This window comes from Colletes gigas, unplaced genomic scaffold (genome assembly GCF_013123115.1).
Source record: "Colletes gigas isolate AHSC1104 unplaced genomic scaffold, ASM1312311v1 Colletes_gigas_Sc00006, whole genome shotgun sequence".
Classification (NCBI taxonomy): Eukaryota; Metazoa; Arthropoda; class Insecta; order Hymenoptera; family Colletidae; genus Colletes; species Colletes gigas.
The window spans coordinates 2,037,344-2,060,620 of record NW_025106635.1 but is presented as its reverse complement, the minus strand read 5'-3'; the positions used below and the strand labels follow the sequence as shown (position 1 = coordinate 2,060,620).

Below are 23,277 nucleotides of genomic sequence, written 5' to 3'. Positions count from 1 at the left end.
ACGATGGATGGTTTCGTGGCTATATTTCGCTCTTCCCGGATGACCAAACGATCTCTCTCGCGCGCGAACCGGTTCTTCTCGGGGCGGAAACGTAGCCTGATTAATGAACGATTCCATTCACCGTGGTGCAGTCGCTAATCGTCGATTAACCGACCGACCAGTTGCCCGCCATAATTGCATCGTAATGTCAACGTCGCGCCTGCATCGGGGGGCCGTTAGCAGCGTAACAGGGACCTCCAGCTACGACCCTTACAGCGTTCCATCTGTCCTTGCTGGGGTCCATAGAATGGTAATTCGGGACGATTAATTCGCGATTCCGCAGGCAATATGCGCTGATGTTGCCGCGTGTGTCAAATCTGTCGTGGACGCGCGTGATTGCGCGCACGGGGTCATCGCGATACCAAACGCGAGACGCGTTTCGAAACACCCCTTAAATCCCATCCCCCGAGGCATGGGGGTTATTCCCCCCCATCAGAGAAGCTGCAATCCCCCCAGGGATGGTAGCTTTGAATTCAAAGGGGGTGCAGAAACGACGAGTGTTTTTTCACAAAATTTTGCATCGTTGCACGACGCCAGCCGCGATAACTACCATAACCGACATCGATCCCAAGCTTCCCCGCGACCTAATCTACTCCTCTGCGGGTCTCAAAATCAATTAACCAGTTAACTCCTTCGCTCTGCGGGACACCTAGTCCCTTATGTAATTAGGAACTGACCCGTACCGGGTTGCCAGTGTAATCTGTGCTTTCTGTTGCACCGAGCCGCGCATTATTCGCTCTGGTTTGCGAGATCCTTTCATTTTTTTTCATCCTTGTTAATTTTTGTACGTTTCACTTGGACCTAAAATCACCGTGGAACAGATAGAAGATATTAAAATCATCGCATCGTTGCAATTTCTAAATTGCACGGCTGGTACTTGGAATATTTCCAGTAATACGATTATGTTAATAATCTTTGGTCAGGTAGTTTACGAACGCTGCGCCCAGGGTAATTCTATACAATTCTCAAACCCGTTGACGCAGTTACTAAGTACCGTACTTATGCAAACACGACTTGCACTCTTTAAGTAGCTTAGCCTTTGTAGGCTTTGATCATTTCTGAACCGTGTTCCGATGCGCGGGAATTAAATCGTATTACCGCGTCGTGGTACGATATTTAAACTAATTGGAACGAAGTTGCACGCGCGTTAATGAAAAAAAAGGCTGACGCGTGGCTGGAATTTAACGCGAACATTCGTGGCTGTTTCAGGTAAACGGTGACGATGATTGGGAATACGAGGAGATCGTCCTCGAGAGGGGTGGGGCGGGGCTTGGGTTCAGCATCGCCGGGGGTACGGATAATCCTCATTTCGGCACCGACACTGCCATTTACATCACGAAACTTATACCTGGCGGAGCTGCGTCCGCGGACGGCCGTCTCCGCGTCAACGATACGATACTTCAGGTGAACGATGTGTCCGTTGTCGACGTACCCCATGCAGCAGCCGTCGACGCCCTCAAACGAGCAGGCAACACCGTCAAACTAGTAAGTTTTTAATATCTCATTTTCATATTTTTAATTATCAATTTTTCAATTTGATCTCTCTTGAATCGAAAGTCAAAGTGGATAAACAAATAATCGATTAGTTAGCTTTTATTTATCCGGTTGATAAGCCACCCCGAAGGTAAAAAATGTTATGTTAAATTTGAAAGAAGACAAATGGACGGGTAGGAATTATCCCGGTGAAAATTATGATGAACGAGTAAATAGAGTATTCCACCCTATATATTATCAGTTATATGTCAGTATTATTTGGACACATTTCCGCCAGATACGTGTGAAATAATTAAGTACTTGCCTAAATAGTGCAAGCTATAATTCGGTGGTCAGAATCACCGCAACAAATCGAATCAAAAGTACATAATTTTTCTGAAAAATTCTTCTGTGTTGATCTAATGGAATATTATAAACTTGGTAGATTACGTTTAAAAGTATTACCATTATATTTGATACAGTGGGCACTAAGGGATGATCAATTGTATCCGAGATATTGATATTTTTTATCTCCGATGAATTTCAAATTTATTTTTGAACTTTGCGTCTGCCAAAATCGACCACCTTTCTCTCGGGAAATTAAATTAACCCACATTCCGGGAACGCGTAACAAACTACTCTTCAGAAACTGTGCCCGCAACCCTAACGACTTACGACCGACGTCGCCTGAGCGATTGTCTCATTGGGATTTCTCCGACGACGTTAGGATGTACTTTACGGGCTAATGCAACCTCAACTTGCTCCATTCTGAATTTTTCTGCTCATCTACGAACAGAATATTCGACGAACAAATCTAATTGCTTTCATAATTTTAATAATTATCCTTGGTCTATAGAATTTAAAAAATCGACGTATACTTTCACGAATCTGTAGCTTAAGATCACAGACGATAGAAGAAATTTTCTTTTCCGTTTCACAATCGCGATACTATTAAAAAGAGTTTCTGTTCGTAATAATCGCAAGAAGGAGACCCGCTCGGTAAATTCTCCTACTTGCTTTCATCCAGCAAAAAGATATTCGATCCGACGAAGTCGTATAATCTCGTTGAGAAGAACAAATAAACGGGCGCGAGATTTAAAACGTATTTTCGAACGGCGGGGACTGACTCAGCTGGTAAGAATCCGTTTCAGACGGTGCAATTATTATCTGCTGGCCCGACACGAGATAATCGCCAACGACGACAATGCTTGGGAGCTGTATATCTTGCGGGAAACCGAGATTTCAGCTCTTCTTCGCGAAATAATGCCCGTCGTTCGAGTTTCTTTAGCTACGACGATACCTCATAACGCAACAACCGACGCTAAAATAAATAAAAAATTCCCAATTCTTGAAGAGAAAATAGAAGATTCGTGTCCATAATTTTTCCAACAAATTATGCGGAGCCAAACGTAAAAATTTTTAATTGATTAAACGGTTGGAAAATGAGATTTTTTTTTATATGTGATTTCCACCGCGCGAAGATATTAATACCGTAATGGCGTCACGAGGTGCTCGCGATAGATTTAAAATGCCTCGCCACGGCGCGGCGGAGTTAGCATTTGAATAGACGAGTTCAGTTCGCGAACGCTTCGGGCAACTTGCGCGAAACGCGACCCGAATAAATTTTCGAGTGCACGCGATGTGGCTCGATGTTTAACGCGGTCGTTTCAAACTGAAAATATTGTGTTCCGAAGGCGGTGGGATTTTTTGATATACCCTCCGGTCGTGTTCGTGTCAGCCGTTGCGTTATTAACCTTTTTCGAGTGGCTAGAAAACATGGACGAGGCAAGCGTAAAACCGTTTACGAGCCGGATATTATTATTTCGCCGCGTACCCAGGCTGGTCGCAATATCTTCGAAGCATGGGGGGGGCCCTCGAGGACTCGTTGCTCGAAACTTACCAAGTGATTAGCGGTCGGAGAACGGCTTTGATTAAATTTATTTCGGTATACTTCTCGAAGATTGACAAAATTTTATCGAACGAACGACGAGCAAAAATTCGAAACGAGTATTACTTTACCGGTGGCTGGGAAAAGCTACGATCTCGAGGGTGGATCCAGCTTGTAAATCACTCGAGCGAACGAGACGAAATACTCGAGGAGAGAAGTGGGGTATCTTCTACGTTGGCCTTTGGATCGACATTTAATTAGGTGGATTCATTGTTGCGCCACGCGCACGAGAGCCCCATCGCGTCGACCGTGAGAGGGTGCGATTTATTCCGGGATACGAAACTACCCCCATGAAAACGTAAATTCTGTCCACTTAAATTCGATTCGGTCGAGCGTGGGCGAAGTGGCGAATCGCAATTTTCCATTTAATTTCAGAAAGTGCTCGACTTCGTTGATCATCTAATTATGAAATGATCGGCTCCCGATTAATTTGCACGATTGAAAGCTATTGTGTTCAATAATTTATAAAATGTATAGATATTGGTCGTTCGAAACATCGTGTTTAATTTTCGAGCTTTCGATTTGGTTTTCTGTTCCGTTTTATTTAGTTCTTCGATCAAAAATTTTTGCCATGAAAATATAATTTTATATTTTTTACGTCTAAGAACGTTTCTTCATTAATTTTCAGTACGTACGCCGACGGAGATGCACGCAGCTGATCGAAATCGAGCTAATTAAGGGTAACAAGGGCCTCGGTTTCAGTATCGCCGGTGGTATTGGCAATCAGCATATACCCGGTGACAATGGAATCTACGTGACGAAAATTATGGAGGGCGGCGCCGCGCAAGTGGACGGCCGTCTTGTAGTTGGAGACAAATTGGTAGCCGTCAGAAATGCTCTGGTGAGTTGAAGCAAAATTATATTCCGTCCGACCTGATTTTATCCCCCCGCGTCGCTTCTATCGTCGCCATAAATTACCGTCGAACCATAATTCCACTATTTCAAATACCGTAAAAGAATTATTTTAACTGCCCCATCAATTATTTTCCATCTTTTTTTTAAACACCCAAGATGGAGTCAGTTTCCAGTACTTCTCGATAGGAAATAGAACTCGACCGAAACCGTACTCGGAAGATCGAGTTTAGCGATTTCTAGATTTCCTCGCGGTGATTGATGATTCTCGATTTTTATGAACGTACGTCTAAGAGATGCGCGTTCTTGATTAGGCGAGTTCTCATGCAGAGCAGACTCCGCGCGAGGAACAGATTCATTTTTCATCCGGTGGAAAAAAACGACAGCCCGTACGCATGTGGTCGCGATTAGGGCACTCTTGGTCTCCGTAAATGGAGCATTCGATACGGTTAAATTGATGAGCTAAACTGATGGATCTTCTCAACAACGAACAACGAAACTCATAAAATTTTCGTGAATCGCAAAAATTATGATCTTCGTCGTGTATTTCGAAAAATCCTGGATCCGTGCAGTCGGGGGACGCGAGAAATAGTTGAGAGTGGTTTTTGATGGCGACGAGTAATTGATAGCTCTTCCGTCAGCGATGTTACGGCTCGTTGCTGTGGTTGCAGGTGCGAGCCTCGTCGTTTCGCAAGCTCCCGTGATTTTTCGCCTCGTCGGTCGCCCTTTTCTTCTCGCCCGTCCTCTCCTGAGACACGGAACCGAAAAAAGTCGCGATTAAAACTCGGGTGCATCGACCCTGTTGATTTATAACCCGCGGCAGCCACGATTTAAAACGCGCGAACACCGTGACTCGGAAGTCTCGTCGCGATGACTTGAAAGTTTCAAAAATTCGCGTGATACTTTATCCCAGAAATGAATTTTTGCTGCAACGAGTCACAAATCAAATCAATTTATTTCAACGATAAAATAAAAAAAAAATCTTAAGTTTCAACGCGTTGGAACGATTCGGTTTTATTAAACAATTGACAGAAGCTGCAATAAATTGGCGTTCGGATGTCGCGATCGATGGGGGTTCTTTGGACGTTTCGGGTCGAACGATTTGTTTAAAAGTTTCCGGGGGGTCGCTCTAGGCGGCAGATCGCAAGTCGATTTAACTTTCCGCGCTATTGCGTGTCGGCGTGTACTTGAGAACAACGAACGGTGCAGGAAGTTCGTCAGTTGTTTATGACGCCCGGAAATTTCCTCGATGTTGAGCTTTTTTTTTCGAGGTGTCGGTCTACGTTGGATAATTACCATACACGCGAGACACGGTGCTGGGTCCCCTCTTCGGGGCTGCGCTTCGTTTTTCACGCGCGGCCTGCGCATCGTTGGACGAATAACTGTGAACCGGGAGGGGAAGGAAAAAAGTAGAAAAAAAAACTGAAATACAGCGCACCGGAAGATTTATTCTCGTTGTTTGTACAGCTGCGGAGGATATTCATCCTCTTGTTTATCGCGACCCAAAAATCCACCGTCAATTAAAATTTTAGTTTTCTCTGCGATCAATCTTCGTCGTATTATACGAAGAACATATCGTCGTAGAAATTTAGAATTAATATTAATTTCTGATCCTCGAAGCTAAACTATAAATTCATATTTCATTCATCGGTGAAACAGAGGTTCAATTTCGCGGAAAAAGGTTTCTTTTCGCAAGTAAGATGCATCGCACGCCCGTATGGCGTACGCTTCTCACGTTCGAATATAAATGTTTGGAGTAATAAGAGCGACAGACAAACTTGAAACGCGTAGTCTCGCAATATTTATTCAGCAATCCATCTCGGAGTGGTCTACGAGAGAGGCAAAGGATAGAAGATGATTGATAGTGGAAATTGAACGGAAGAAATCAATTACCGAGCCCCCGGTAAATCTTGATCGATACTCGTGACCGGTTTACATTTTCCTAGCGAACTTTTCTTTCCTACCTTTTTTCACGCCTTTCCTCGGCGAAAAATAAAGCGCCGGAGTCGGGACCGCGCTGAAAGGGAATAAGGTTAAGAAATTAAGATGAATGAACAGTGATATGAATGAAGAGAAATACTTTACGCGAAGGAAGAACGATGATAGAAGCGATCCAGACGGGCTCGAAATCCTCCGTGTAATTAACTGTGTTTCGTTGATCCGATTTTAACGAGACACGAGCAATGGACCAACGATGGTGTATTTACTAGGAAAGTTGAACTCTGAATGTCCAGGGATTTTTTAAATTCAAATTTAAGATAAAAGTAAAATTTAGTTGAATATTTAATTCTTGTTTATTTATCGAATTAGAGTTACTCCTTGGATTGCTCTTTGAACCATCGAAATTTGCATGTATAGCAGGAATGAAAAAAACGCTCCTTTGTCACGTGGTGTTTGGATGGTGCAAATCAAAGATAAAAAAGAGGATCCCTTTAATTCCAGCAGGGCGACAAAAACCTCGAAAACGTAACGCACGAAGAAGCCGTGGCGACGCTGAAGGCCACCCAGGACCGCGTGGTTCTTCTGGTGGCGAAACCGGAAACCGGAATCGTGCCCCCGCCACCACCCCCGATGGCCTCGGACAATTCACTCTCGCCCCAACCACGTAAGCCACTGTCCTTTTTCTATTCACATACATTATTCGCTCTCGTGTACCCGCGACTTTTCCCCCTCGTCGTTTCGGGGACGTTTTCACGATCTTTTCTTCTCGAATTTTCATGACGCCGCCTTCCGGAACGATAAATATTTCACGCGCCGCGGAAAACCGTCGTGGCGTTACTTTTGTTCGTGACGCTGGACGCCGGAGGGAACTCTTTTCTGCTCCAGCTTTGAAATTCGAAACGGAACCGTCTCGCGCTTTGGGATTTCGCTGTTTCATCGTTTAGCGGTCTCGCTGTCGCGGAAATTAAATATGCACCGCGACCAACGCGATTCTACTCCGATTCGATCATCGAGGGGTCCCTCGAAACATTTTTCTATCCTTCTTTTAAGATTCGAATTCTATTCATAATTTAAAAATATATTTTAAATGTTCCACGTAAATTTTACATTATAATAACAAGAACAGAGTGAAATATTTGAGAAGCACATCATCGAATCGTCGACTCGAATTTGATAATTGTAAAATTTTATTTCGTTGGTCGCGAGTATCGTGGAAACACGCGTTATTTGATGTTGCATGGTCGATCAATTGCTCGTCCGGTGAACATTCCGTCCAAGTTTAACTGCGCCGTAATTCTTTCAATTCCCGCGTCTCCCACAGTGATCATAAACACGGGATCTCCATTCCCAACGTAGAAATGAATTTTTGATCCCACTGACTTCTCTACGATTCCCCGTTTTCCTGTCCGCTCTGACGATCAAGCGTAACTTATTCATCACGCTCATAAAGTCGTGCTCGTAAATTCTTCCCCGGGTTCCTCGGCAGCGACCGGATCGCGACCCATTTCCCGACCGCCGCTGGGCGGTCGTCATCGTCGCGAAACGCTTTGGAACCGGGTAAACCAGCCGGTTTTATCTTCCTACGTTCAAATTACGCTTTAAAGAGTTGATCCGCCCGGAAATTGCGGATGGATGTGTGTCTTTGGGGCGTTTCAATTTTCTTAAATAAATTTGTTTAGATTTTAAATTAAATTCATCGTTACCCACGACGCTGATTCCCCTGGGAAATCCAACAAGGTCTCGAGACACAAATACACGGTGCTCGAATGTAAAGTTTTATCGAGAATTAACGTCGAGTTTTTAAATTAAAATAATTGAATTATTAAAATAATTGAAAGTTCTTATTTCGTTATTTGTTCGATAAAAATTACGATTTCCATTATAAAATGAAACCATAAAAACGCCATACAATGGTATTTTATATGTTAAGAACTGTAATGTCTGTCGACCGCGCATAAAAGTAACCAAATTGCTTATTTTCTTTCTGTTTGTCCCTCCCCCTCCCTTCGCAGGAAAACAAAATGGCTCTGTGTCGGCGCTGGAGAACAACTCGACCCTGCCGTACTCGCAAGAATCACGTCACGCGTCTTCTCTCGCGCTTCACGGTGCAACCACGCCACGAGCTGTTTCTCAGGAGGACGTATCACGGTAAGTTCTCTCGAAGTATGCTTTCCCCTCTTTACGACGAAACTACCGAGTAGATGTTCCCTACCGTGCTCTTTTCAAGTCTCTTCTACCTTTTCTTTTATTCTTCGAGCGCAAACTGTTCCCGTTCGCCTTCCTCCTCCCACGCGGGAAACTCGTTCCCTCGATTCGCCTGGAAAATATGGATCCAGAATATGTCACGTATGCTCCTTTTAAAAAAGAATCGCCCAAATATCTGAGCATCCTCTTTTTTTTTGGAAAAATTTCTAAAGTTAGCTAAGAAAATGCTGCTCAGGGGGTGCAATAAACGAGTGGATACAAATTGTCCCCCTGCGATTTTGTTCCACGTTCGATAGGAACGCGTTACAGTTACCAAACTCAGTCTGTACATATATCGAAAATTGGTCGAGCGCGTCCACTCGCGGAAAGAAAGTTTCCAAGCCATAAACTGGTCATGGGATGTCTTTCGTTATTGTCGGGATCGTTGGTCCGTGAATATCGCGGACGAGTCGGGACCGCATTCCGTGCATAAACACACACGAGCCGCCGGTGGTTAATTATACAGTCACAGGGACTGTTGAATTAGCTGGCGGGAAAGAGAAGGACAACAGAGGCTGACCACTCGAGGAGCCAGACAGAGACAACGGTGATTTCGGGGGTGGGCCGCAGGTTTAGGAAGCGGAGCGAGCGAAGGGGTTGCGGTGGTGGGCTACTGTACGGATTAATTGCCGATGGATTAAGAGCTTATCGAATCGGTCCGCCTGCCAGAGACAGGATTGGTTTGGACACATTATGTACCCCCTACTAGTCTCCGGTGCGCCAGACCAGCTTCCACTCGTTCCTACGTGCGCTCTCGGATACAACGCGGGTTAAGGTCAGTCGAGCATCGCGTGAATTTCGGGGGTTTCGTTACCATTTACAATACCCCCCCCTCGCGTCCTCCGTCGATCGAAACACGCCGGGAGACTTCGGTTCGAGACGGTTCTGTTTTAATGCTTCGCAGGACCCGTAATTTCCGCGTTTAATTAGCATCTATGGCACTCCAGATGCGAGTCCAGATGGACCATTACGTATGCAACGGATACCAGCATGTTCCTGTCCTCGACATCGATAGGTCGTAAACCTCTTGGATAACACTCTGGGTTATCATCGTGGTTGATATTCGAAATCCACCACTCGCGTAGATTGCCTCGAAATTCTCCTGTTACTTTCGAAAGAGTTTTCTTGTTTCGTCCGTAGCTTCGAACGTAAAGTAAGCCAGAGAATTTAATCATAATTTTTTAGCGACGAATCGTATTATCAACTGTTCGATATATTAGCGTTTGATAAAAAAGTTCAGCTTTTCCTTTTCACGTGATTCTATTGTATCCTGTTAGTCGCGTTGTAGTACAATGTCGTGAGATGCATTAGCTTTGACATCGTGCGTTTCCATACCACGGGGATCTCATAAGCTCGTAGATAGTCTCTAGCAATCCTTGTAGAATGATCTGCAAAGCTGTTTAGGTACTCGCCATAAACACGGATTAGGAACGGAAGTACCGACCACCTTCGCCGTATGTATTAATGTTTGAACACGAGTCGCGAATCGGAGAATATTAATTCTGTATTAACAATATTAATAGAACGCTGTAGAACGTATTAATCTGTTAAAAAACTTTTGAACAATGTTTTATTCTTCGACCATCTATTCACAATTTTGTTTCCATCTTAGAATCTTGGTGAACAGGTAATTGGGCATTCTTTTGCAAATCAAAATTGGAAATTATTCGTTAATAAATTTCTTCGTTGCTCGTTAAAATATATAGTGACATATTATTATACTCTGATTAAGAAAGGATCCCTCTAATTTTACAAGTTACATTTTCAAATGGCCGGTTTAACGTTACAAAAAAAATTCTGTAACAGCGTAACAGTGGAACAGTGTAACAGGCTCTAAAGCGACCAGACAGACCTAAACACCGTGGCTGCGTCAGATAAGGTATAACAATGTCTGCATACAATGCTCTCAAGTCACACAAGAGCATGTGTCGAGTACGAAGCCACGCAAAGGCCAAAGATCCAAGGCAACCGAAAGCACATGTACTTGCATCCTGCACAGGTTAGGTTAGAAACAGGACCTTAGCTCTGTGTCTCATTCGCACGGCTATCAGTTGTTTCCAAACTTTGGTTCATGGTTGTCGTTGAATTCACGGACGTCGAGAAGACACGTCTGGGTAGATCCTCGTAAATCCTCGAGATTTCATACTCGGACGACTCGTAGACGAACAAGACACCGAAGTTTCTTGGTTCGTTGGAAATTCTTCCCGTCTGACGGATAATTGAGGGAGATGGAGCGAATATCGAGAGCATCCTCGCGGACGCTGGAGGCGGAATACACCTCGCGTTGCCCGCAAGGCGCGCGGAAACTTTCGCGTAGCCTTACTTAATGAAATATTCCATTCATGGCAATATTTAACGGCGGGTTCCCCGGCGCGGTTCTTCGGAGTAGTCAAAACTGCAATTAGTTCTTCCTTCGTTCCACTCTTTCTCCAGAACCCAGGGCGTGTTTCATCCGCCTCCATCGTCCGTGGCTCGCTCCTTCCCGGTTAAAGTTTCAAGCCCCATTCCCCTACCCCCGTGTGGTCGAAGAATCGGATTTCGCCCACGGGGATTTCGCGTGTCTCGAGCCTCGGAAAAGAGAAGCCGGAAGATAGACTCTCGCGTGGGAAAAGAGGATGCAAGGAAAGAATGGAACGGCCAGGGGAATATGGAAGAGACGAGTTATTACGGTACCTCGGCCATCGGCGCAAATGTACGCGAAAAACTTTAATTTCTCCCCCTCCAGCCATCCTCGTAAATTAGCCGGGAACCATTATGCAGCGGCAGTAATTTATCCACGGGTTGCAAACAACCCTTGCGTTATGGCCAGTCGGACTTTCGCAATTGGGATGATCATTTAGTCGTCGAGTGCCATTTTCCTCGATTTTTCACCTGGACTTATCACGTATCGTCGAAAATGTTTTAAAAGCCACGCGGTGTTTTTCTTCCAAATGGATCGGGACTAATAACAGTGGGTTCGTAATTTTGAAAAAACACCAGGAACCGTCGTCCGAGAGACGTGTAAATATCACTCCGGAGTCCTTGATTTCTCTCTTTTCTTCGAGCAAATTGATTCGCCCGCGTTTCCACTTGTTTTCCTCGCGGGAACGTCTCGCGTTCGCCTTACCTCGCATTACCGAAAAACAATCGAGGACGTCGATCGACGAGAGTGAAATACCACCCTGGGAATAGGAACAAACCGCATTTTTCAGCGCGTCGATTCTAGCTTTTAGCCTGTTACGTACACTTCCATTTATTAGGAACGAAATTGCATCGAATCTGACACAGATTTCTGGAATATGCTCGAGGTGAAATAGCATCTTCGATATCAACTTGTTGAACTTCCATTCGCGTCTAGTGTTTGGCCCACTCGACTTTCATCGCGCTAACGTTTTATGGCTAATTGTCGAGCAAATGTTTTTCTTCCTGCTCTCAGACTTAATTTCACTCGGTTCGGAGTCGATTACGCCAGACAGAACGGGCGCTGGGGTTATTAGGCTTATGCACGACTCGTTGGCAAATCCCTACTGTAAATAACTGGCGTTTAATCATCGGGAATTATGGTTTTCTAATCCTTTGCAATATCCGTGAAGGGCTTGACGTATTCTGGCTCGTTAAACGCGTTCATAAATCCTGGATGCACCTGAGCGATGCAACTTTAATACCAATATTTACATAATTCTTCTTAATCCCTTCCCGACCAAAGTATATCAATAAGTCACGATGGTATCTCAAACACCAGTAATTTTCCATTGTAAAAATCAATGTCCAACTATACCTGTGTGTTGCAAAGATTCGCTAGACTCTGAAAGCACATGTTCAAATAGTGTTCCTGTTGAATAGTTTACGCGACCTTGCATGACCTTGATTACGAACGAAGCCAATCGCTCCTAACTTCCTCGAGATCGAGCAACTTTAATCCGCGACATTTTTGGATACCACGATCCGAAACTGAAACGAAAGTTCTCGCGTTCCGTGGAAACCGGAAGCTGCAAAGTTTCTGGGCGCGTGTCGGTGGTTATAACGTGTCCACAGGTTTGCACGGTAGTCGAGAAAGCACCGACGCTCCACTCTGAGGTCAGCTTCACCCTCTGTGCAAGGGTAGAGGGCAAGGGAGAGGCGAATTCTTGGCACGGCTGCAGCGGCTCGGCCACCAGCAGCGATCTATACACCCGCGCGCTCGCAAACACACCAACACGGACGCTCGACTTGCGCACGTAAACTCGGAAAAGCTCGAACGTGTTTGCCTTTCGGCGTACAGGTGCTTTCAAAAGTGATTCATCGCGGAATTCGTGCAAATAATTCGCGGCGAACTTGTTCGGAAAAATTCAATATTTACTTCTGTAATTGGATTACTCAAATTAGGACCCGTCAACATTTAAGAACGTCGAGACCCCCCCACTGGAGGAGAATATTATTGCTCGATCTTCGTAGGATTTTTCTTTTTTGGACCAGAGATGCAAGGATGTTATGGTCAGCCTTCTTATTCTACTTAATTCTTAGCAGATTCCCCTTAAATTCGGACTGTTCACTCTTTCTACGTTATTATATATTTTAAGATGACTATTTAAGCAATTTAGGAAGAGATGGAAACAATTGATATTCTTTATTTTATGTGGGGTGTCTTCGAAATGATTAGCTTTGAAATATCATTACGATAGGTTCGAAAGCGTTAATTTTAAATTGTTCGATAACAATGGACATATTTTGAAGTTCGATTCGAACGATCCTGAGTTTTGAGGAACGCGGTAGCCTGCCTTTTTTGGCAAAGTGCATGCTCGCACACGCGAATCTTCCCTGTGTGTGCGACAGCCACGCGCAGCGGATGCATTCGTGTAGGTGCATCCGTAGCTGCAGTCTTGAATACAGGCCAAGGTCAAAGCTGGCCCGGGTCACGAGCTCGCTAGCTGGCTTTCGACAGTTTCGCTTACGTAATACGGCGGTATCTCTCGTATCGATCTGGTACACCCAAAGATGTGTTTGGTCGCGTCTGGTTGCATCTTCGAGGAAGATAACACCGAATACGGACGAATGTCGCCTTCCGCGTCACCGATTTCAGCTGCAAGCTGATTCATTCCGCGGAGGTTATCGTTTCAACGAGCCACGATGCGTCAGAGTGCATTGAATTTATCGCAACTTTATTAAATTCCTCGATTAATAGAGTCGTCGATAGAGGGAAGAAATAAATTAGTGTCAGGAGTATGAATCTGTTAAACTATCGGGTGATTATGTAAGAAATACAATTCTATTTCTATTATAAGTTGCTTAGAAGTTGAATCTATCGAAGTCTTCCGCGAGTCGTCTATTGTTCCAAATCAGATTTTAGCCAAGTTTGCCATCAGAGTACCTTGAAAGTGTTCGAACCGCGATTCGGTGATTAGCGAACGTCGCGAAGAAACGTGTCGTAGACGCGAGACGATTGTCCGGGGACAAAGGTGTCCCGAGAGATCAGAAAATGAAACATCCTTCCTGTCGTCCGTGCGAGGGGTGGCCGGGACGCTGCTTGGCCGACAACCGTGGCCGCTACAGGGCCAAAGAGAAATGGCGAATGAAACCTCACAGGAACTAGAGAGTCGCGGGAACAATGGGGGCCGATCCGGGTGTCGCGTTTAGAAAGAAGAGAACGCCGGGTAAAAATTCGCGGAGCTTTTCTCCGCGAGAAGCCTGCGGAAAATCCTGGCCCGTTCAACCCGTCCGGATAATGGAGGATCATCTCGTGCCGGGGAATCCATTATTCTTCGATGCAAAGTACCCTTTGCGACGTGGAAATTGTTCGGTGTGAAACCGCCCTTAGTCCGGGGCTACACATGCTCTCGTCTGGCTATTATTTCTGGTGACTTTAATGGAAAAATGCTTGTCCCCGAGACGGACGTCATTTTTTCGAGTCCTTTTCCATCGTCCTTTCTTTTGGTAGCCACGGAAACCCCGGGCGGGGGCGCGCCGATGGTTTTGCAACCCCGCGGCCGCTGTGGCTGACGCAACCCCTTGAATATTCACGACCGGGGTGCTTTGTTAAATATTTTCAGAAATCTTACGAAGCTTTGATCCCCGACGGAGTTGCGGTTCGCGGGATATTCTTTACGCGGTAGCTGTAAAATTAGGTAAAATACCGCTTCTGAATAATGTACGCGAAAAAACGTTGCAGTTTAGCTAGTTCTCCTGGACACGGTTTGCTTTTTCATTATGAATTCTTTTCTCTCGCGCCGGTCGTCCCGAACGATATACATCTGCTAACTCGTTCTTGCCCTCGCCCCTTTTGTTTCCCCCTTGTTTTCCTTTTCTTTTTCTTTTTTTTTAGAATCTTCCTTGAATTCGTATAGCCTTATTCCGTGTTGGATCATTCTCCCGTGAATTTCTGCTTCGCTAACCTTTCCACTACTTAACCCCTCGGGCACGACGCGACTTTCAATCTCCAGCGAGACAATAGAAAGTTTCACTGATTTTTATAGATGCTACGAGACACGCTGAAAAAATAGGCGATACGTGTTAGATCTTTTTTCTTTATTAAATACGTCGTATTCGATAATAAGCGTGGTTACGAGTGCTGAGTTTCCGTTTGCTCGATCCTCGTGTAATGGCTCGAGGACACGCAGGTGTCTCGGATGGAATGGGCTTCGGTTGAATTTACGAGATCGTCTCGAACGTTTACGACGCCCAGACCCGGTGTTTTAAAAACGCTGCCCGAAGGTCGAAACCGATCGCGATGGATCCGCATATTCGTTCGACGAGATGAGGCATCGTGCTGATTCTGCATCCTCGAAACACCGCTGACACCGTCGGTATTCGAAATCTGCCGTTTGCAAAGCGACCGTAAGCAATGCACCGCAATCACGATCGCTGATCGGCGCGCGGGGATTTTCTTTCAATGAGACAACCGTCGGCGTCTCGACGTCTTCGACCACGAAATTGCTGAGCCAGTAATGTCCTCCCAGACGGCGTTCTGTTCCAATGTACGATTTATTGGTCGGCACGCCACCCACCAAAAAGACCAATCGCGTTTATCGCGGACGATTAAATTGCTTCAAAATTACTATTTTATAAATTGTATTATATATTATCGAGCTATTGCAAGGGTCGTACGCTACGAAAATAACTTAAGAATTTTTACTCGTAAACATTTTAATGTGGTTTTATCCTAATCCAGTCATAATATTATAGTTTCTCTGACCACGAAGCATACTAAAATTAACTTAATAATTAGAAAAGCGTACGGAATAACACGTGCACTGTTTCGAAAGCAATTCTAAAACATCAGTGACCAGAACAGCAAATACAAAGATTATTTCCCCCTCCCCACGTCCAACGGTTTCTTTCGAGGCACATATTTGCGTACTATGCCCAGCGACAGGGTCAAAGTTCGCGGTTATCGTTGCGGCAAGTGCTCCGGGTGTGCTTCATTAACTAGCTGGAAGTTATGCCAAGAACGTGACACAAAGGGCAACAGAGGGAAGAGGGTGGTAGTTCCTGTCAGGCTCTACACAATGTTTGCTGCACTCCCAATTGTTTCTAAACAACTAAAATATCGTTAATATTCACGTTGAACGTTTTAAACAGACTTAAATACTCTGGAGAAACCACGACTAAAAAATAATTCATACGTTTCTTGAATATTCCAACGAGTTGCATATGAATCGAGAAGAGAATTCTATTACATTTTCTGATCTCCGTCTGATTTCGTGCATTCATTAATATCAAGACGTAATATTTCAAATTCAACGTGTTCAATAATTCTTCCGTAAGTTTTCGGTCGAAGCTTTAAATTTCTATAAGAGTCGATCGATTTGCAGTATTTTCATTTCGAATCTAGACGTCTTCTTTCATTTATTCTTTCTTTCCAATCTCGCTGTCCTTAATTTTGCCCTCCGTTTACGCGACAATGGAGTCGCAATTATCCGTGCTCTGTTCTCGAGATTTTTCGCTATGACACGTGTCTGCAGTCTGCGGTGCTCGATGCAAGGAGCACACAATTTCCAAAGTAGCATATCCAGGGGGAGAATTCGGAGTCTCGAGTGGAAAATACACCGCGGGGACCGTCGCGAATGAAATTCCATTGGACGCGAATCGCGGATCGCTATTGAGAATTAATTAAATGGTGGCCACTCGCCAGCTCCGCCATGACGTCGAGGTGGAAAGGTCTGTGTGACGAGCTTTCGAGAAAGTCTAGTCAGCTTGATGGATCGTGTCGTCGGAAATGTGGGTCGGGATAGTAGTTTGTACGACTATTTCGCAGCAGAAGACAGTTGGATGTATGCTTTATCAGCGAAGGGTTAATTGAAACTGAAATATAATCGATCGGCTGTAAAAAAGATTCTTCTAAAATACAATGAAAGAAAGGAGAATCGTACACGTGGTTGCAATATCTCGTAAGTTTCATTCGAGCTCGGTAAATTTGCGTAAAATTAATTAGTTTCACGAACAGTGAGTAGCATTTCGCCGTTCCGTGTACGTTTGTTTCCCGAAAAGATCAACGTTCCCGTTTCAATTCACGTCACCTGGCGTGCGTCGCGACAGCAGCAATCTGCAGATATTGATTTATAGCGAGAAACAAAAGGATCCAGGCTGTCAATGGCGCAGAAGGCGAGCGCAGACAGCACCTGCGGCCCTTTTGATACCCGCGAAATGAGAACTTTGCCACGGACAGGTCTCTTTCTCCGTTCCTCCAACCCCGGTCGCTCGTGTCGACCACCCCCGTCCGTACACCTCGCGCCACCGTCTCCCTTTTTCTCCATAAACACGCCTGTTAAGCTTTATTCTGGTTTTGTCACGTGAAAGGATTCGGTTTCGTCTGAAGCGTTCTCGCCGCGGTATAATTTGAAAAGCGGACGAGAGCCGGGCCCGCGACTTCAAAGGATGGTCATTTTCTTTCTTTTCACCCGCCCTCCTACCGCCCCCGTCCGGGGTTTTTTTACGCGTGTCGACGCGCGTAATGAGCTATGAAAATTTCTCGTCCGACGCTTGATACGTTCCCGCTTCTCCCCGTTGCTCTTCCTGTTTGCCCATTTAAATAAGTTTGCGACGTTTCCCCGGTGAAATTTCACCCGGGCTTTACTCGCGCGATCGCGTCGTCCGACGTGCCCTGGTTTACTCGCCTTTTTCTAACATTTGTTCCCTTCTTGCGCCGTAAGTCTTGGCTGCTTTCTTTTAATTGGATTCAAACATATTCGGCGAGAAAAACTATCGACGAAGTGAAAAAATCACCACCGTTAGTCTCTGGTGTTCGTCGAAATTAATAAAGATAATTGGCTTAACAACTTTGAATAATTATATCACAGGCAAAGAGTTCGATTAATCAACCCTCTGATTGCTCAAGGTTTCCAATTGCCAATAAACATTGATTTCTCCGTAATTGAGACATTGTTAGAAGCGTCAAACCTTCCCCTTTAAAATGGTTTTTGGTTTTTGTCGATCGGACTATCCGTTTTGTAGATATCATCGTGTAAAGACAGTAGTAATTTTTAAAATTGCGCTACGCCCGACTCTCCGCCTTACGAAAGCCTATTAACGCGTATTAAAAATATTAGAAACTTTAGACGCGTGCAGTTCCGAAACTAGTAGTGTTTTATTAATTATTAAGGTATTGTTAGAAGCGGTGAAGCTTCCCCTTTAAAGTGGTTTTTGGTTTTTGACGATCCGACTTTCCGCTTTCGAGATATCGTAATTTATGCAAAGGGGTAATTTTTTTAATTCGAGTATCTCTGTCTCCGTCTGACGCGTCGGACCTCTCTTTCTCGCTCGCGAAACGTGACCGAGTGGCCGAGTGACCCTAGTTACTACGAGCACGTGCGGTCAACGACCTTGCAAGGCCGTAGTAAAAAAGTTCATTGACCTCGCGATGTAAACAAACGCTTCGGTCTCATCCGATCGACTTGAAACTAAAATCCTCATATCTCCGGAACTAATAAAGCTATCGACTCGCACAAACGCTCATTTTAAAGGGCATTTCATCCCCTATCCAATGACTACACTCACTACTATAATTTATGCTGTCTTCTATGTTTATCTTCACATTTACTTCGACGCTGTATACCCAAAAGTTCCCAAGGACTATATTATCGTATCGTACGATGTTTAGTCGACGCACGACCCAAAGAAGCTTAAGTTTAATTCGAATCGTGCTACGTATATCGATGTATCGAGAATTCTGGTTGGGTTCGCGTAGCATTGAGTCGTTCCAGCGGAGTTCGTTTTAACGCGGCGTTTACGTTCTGTTGAACGACAAGAAGAAAATGTATGACGACGACAGCCCTCAGTGGCCACGGGGGAATGGGATCGTCAGCAGTAAAAGGATACCCACGTGCCCTTTATTTCAGTCCGAGTGACTTTACGGGTCCGCGGTTACGTGCGAGACGTACGAAACACCGCACGACCTTAATAAACATGTAATCCCGCGGCAATTTCAATTTTTACAGCGTGTGTCGGTTTAGAACCGCGCGTAACAGCAACGCGCTCGACTGAATTATTCCTATTCCCCCTTAATCGCGCGGTCGTCGCGGAATGTTTAAATCGCACTCTCGTTACGCGACACCTCTATCTTGGCGAAGTCCATTTCATGGGGCTCTGAGTTACGTGTAGAAAGTACAAAGCGTTACTTTACCCGGTCGACGAGCGCAAAGACTGTTTCCGCAGATTTTACGACCGTTATGTTTTCTGAAAGTCGATAACGTCGGCGAGCCGGTTCAATATTTTATTTCGCAACGTTGGGAAACTTCTTTTTCTGCCCTCCGACTCGTTGAAAATATAGAGTCGGGTTTCTTTTCTTGCATTTCTTGTACTTCCGCGGAAATTGAATGCACGCGAACTTCTTACGATGGAGGATCACTTGTTCTATTAACCGGTTACGTATTATTCTGGTCAGGGAAAGAATAGAAATTCAACGACTCTTTCAGCCGTTCGATTGTTCGGTTCGTCGCAAATTACTTGTCGTACACGATTCCACGAGCTCGACAAATTTTTTGCATTTAACGCGGAATTTATTTTGAATCGTAAATACAGCTATTTTGTTATATTATTGTTTGAATTTTGCATCAACTTTGCATCGATATGTTCGTCTTACGCGCAAGCTTATCGATCCCTTCCCCTACTTTGACGAGTCTGATTCGCGACGAAGATTTTTGCCCAAACATCAATATCACGATCGTCATTGAGTTTTAGTTCCTATCAGTGCGCCGCAAGAGTAGGTCACGATTCTTCTAATCTCTGTTACAGAGCAGTTTAGCATCAGTCCGATCCGTTTACAGCGCGTTGACGCCCGCGTTAACCCGAGAACAACGAGATAACCGTTTCACCTTTCGTTTGAACTCTCCGTCCACCCGATACCCGGGCTGTTCTGAAATTATATTAGATAAGTTTGCCGCAGTTGCGAGGGACACGCGGTGAAACATCGTGCGCCGCCGCAAGGTTGTGACACAGGGTGAAAAGATCCATTCGGCGACTATGATTCGCGAAGTTAGCGAAATCTCGTTGCCCGGCAATTCTGTCTGAATGCTGACTCGCCGGGGTTGCCGACGATTTGCCAGACCGTGGACAGACACTCCTTGTTCGTTCATTAAACAAGTTTACCCGTGGAGAAGTTCGTCTATTCCTCTTGAGAGCAGAACTCCGGGAACACGTCGGACAATGCGGTAGACAACCGCCAGTCTGTCCCTCTATTAAAGTTTATCAATAGAAAGATGTCCGTGGATCACCATTAACCATATACCTAGCAAACCGAACACCAACAAAATTCTATAAAACATTTCTCGTAATTTAATTCATCTTTATTGGCAGCTACAGCGTAACAAATAAATAACAGGATGCAATCGAAACCATCGTGTTTCGACTCCTGTCCATTTCAATATTCCTCGTACGTTCCCATTGGGAAAGGGCTCGATACATCGACCTTGATCGACGATACTGTTTTCACTGAAAACAAAATCGCCGAATTTCACGATTTCGAAAGGTCTTTCATAGATTTTTCCCTCTGTAACGTTATCGTTTCACGGGCGAATCAAATGATCGTTTCGTATAATTTACACGAGCGGACCCTTTGACGTCCTCGTTCATTGACGTTTAACTGAAAACGATTGATTGGTATTTTGCGTCTATCGCGAGGCTCGTCGTGTTTGTCGTTCGCGGCGAATGAAAAAGCCCCCGTCGAATAAAATCGTCCCCAGGGTATCGCAAAAACCGTGCCGTTTGCACGCCCGCTCGTGATCCCCCGCCAGTAAACAGGCTGCAATTATCTCGACGCAGCCAGAAGGACGTTAAAATTTTCGTTGAACGGCGTCGTCGTTGGTTGGTCGCACCTAGACGGTCGTTCATCTCCGTGACAACGACCCTGGTGGACAAACACTTGGCGGATAACGAAATTAACCCTCGTCGAGCGAGGAGATCCTGATTTGGCTCGAGCATAACTGCGCCCCGACAGCTTGTTCAGCGAACCGGATGAGGCTGTTGTTGGGAAACAACCCCTTCGTCGATCCGACGAAACTTTGTTACGGGGCAAGAAAACTTGACGACCGTGGAACAACCATTCCCAGCCCCTGTCATGCTGCTCGCTCGAAACTTTTTAATTTCAACTAATTCTTTTATCCGATTAAACTATTCTATGAAAATTCGCTTCGTGTCGGGAGGGGAAAAACAATAAGACGTTCTGCTCGCGTTGAAGCGTGATGTTCAATCCTCCCAAAAATTGTTCTTTCTCACTAGCTAGATCTTTCCTTTATGTTCCAATATTATAGATATCATATCTCGTCCTAACAGATATAAATCGAGAAATCGAAAACCCAGTTGTGCATGCAAAACTGACAGAATTTTCTGCACGATCTAATACAATTTCTAAGCGTTGTTCGATCGATCACAGAAACGACCTACACCCTTGTAACTCGTGTTGTTCGAAACACAATGGACGCGAGTACAACATTGAGATTGTGTAAGCGAAGTCGCGATGGTATTCCTTGGAATACCGTGTACCCAAGTCGCGCATCGTTCACACTTTCGTTCCGCAGGCTAAAAAAAGACAAAAGACCATTATATATCGTCGATGGCACCCGGAGACGATAGACGCGCGCGTGCAATTCACAGACACAATGGGAAGAGCCGGTTGCGCAACGAACTGTTATGCGATTAATGTGCAGCATTGTGGCGAACTGTGTCACGAAACGCATACAGAGCCGATACGCTGTTTCTGGCGCGCAGATCATTCCTTCGAACGAGCTGTCCCACAGAGGAACAATAAGATTCGCGTTACGTTCCGATCGCGACCTTCTATCTGCTTCTAATTTTAATTCTTGATGTAATTATGAATGGAGATTTTAATTACTCGCGCTGAAATCGTCGAAAAGCAGATTCACGGTTTCCAGCTTCCACTTGCTCGCTCGTTGCTTTCTATTTTATCGTTACAGTCTTTTAAATTTTCATCAAATAATTGGTGTTCAGATAGCGTGAATAGTTCGTTGATCGTGACAATTATCTATCGACTCCATTTTATACAACTGTTATTAATAATCTTTGCATCCCAGGAATCCAGTAAATTTTTATTCGTCCCCGAGTCTTTGTATTCTGAATTGGTATAAGTCGTTTAGATCGCGAGTTAAGTGCATGCGCAGTCTTTTGAACTCTCGAGTCCAATGATCCAATCGTACGATTACTTTTCTGCCTACATAATTCTCCGCGGTTAAGCATTGTTGTCTGATCGGCGTTTTAATGAGCCGACTTCTGCGACGAACGATCCGCCGAGGAAATCCTGGTATTCGCCTCCCAATGAATCATTCCGCGCGTTCGCGCATTCACGCGTTTACATAAAAAGATAAAAAGAGGATCGCGGCGGAGGGAATACGCCGACGCCGATGGAAGGGAAATGGCGTGGCCATTGGCTACGTGTCTTCGTTACGTGATTCAAAGGACGCATCGGAATGCTTATCATCTGGCTTTGCACACTTGCCCGACCGTCGCTTGTATTTCGTATTTGACCGCCGTCGCGGTTGTCGACTTCCTGCTATTCTTCCAGTATCGATAGTCGTAGAAATATAAGCGAGCGTGACGCCTTGCTCGTTGCAGTCGTTATACCGTTATTATAACGGAGGGATAGAAAGTTTTCGATCATGGTGTTCGGGGCTGCCTTCCACTGTCGCGCGTCCGCGCTTGATTTACGACTGTTTCTCAATTACGCTAGGATAACCAGAGACACTTCTCCATTTTTACCTTCGTACCACCTCCAGGTCCTTGTCTCATGGGGAACCTCTTTGATACGAATTTTATTTTTCCTCTGATCGAGGAAATCCTCAGAGAATTAAATGATCACAAGATGTGCAGATATTGTGGGTTAGAGTACAAGTGAAAGCAAAGTAATTCGTCCCTGAGGTTAACAGGTATCAAACGATTCATCATTTTAACCCCATTCCGAGTAATTTTTGCCGTACAGAATATAAATGGTCCGTGGGACAAAATTACATTTACTGGAGCGTTTGATACTTCTTGCTCTCTTCCGTTATCAATCATAGTCGTAGTCGTATGGGCGTAAGTAGGTCTGCGTTATGAATGTTTTATTTGAAGGTAAGAATGTCTGTTATTAATCGGCCAGGTGCCCAACCCATATCCAATTACTATCTTCGAGTCGGGTCATTTAAGTAACCGAGTTAAGGGGACCTGCAATTATACAATTATATGTTGCAAGAAATCGTTAGGGTAAACTGATTCGTGCGTATAAATCTGTTTCGTTTTAGATCGTGTACCAAGTGTATTGGAGGAAATTCTGACAGTAGTAGCAGATCTCGTTCAGGGTCAGACATTTTATTCAATTTTTTTTTGTTATGGTGTATTTA

General features: G+C 44.8%; 1 protein-coding gene across 8 annotated transcripts in view; it reads left to right on the top strand.

The window, feature by feature from the left end:
* Positions 1–23,277, top strand: part of LOC122395825 (disks large homolog 4) — a 292,810-nt gene that overhangs the window by 198,401 nt on the left and 71,132 nt on the right. For 7 of the 8 annotated variants that reach the window (XM_043393714.1, XM_043393711.1, XM_043393716.1 and 4 more), the window contains exons 7-10: positions 1,249–1,524; positions 4,089–4,301; positions 6,755–6,917; positions 8,266–8,401. In XM_043393714.1, the coding sequence (XP_043249649.1) occupies positions 1,249–1,524; positions 4,089–4,301; positions 6,755–6,917; positions 8,266–8,401 (788 nt within the window). The remainder of the gene's footprint in view (positions 1–1,248; positions 1,525–4,088; positions 4,302–6,754; positions 6,918–8,265; positions 8,402–23,277) is intronic. The other variant, XM_043393710.1, reaches the window with a different exon arrangement.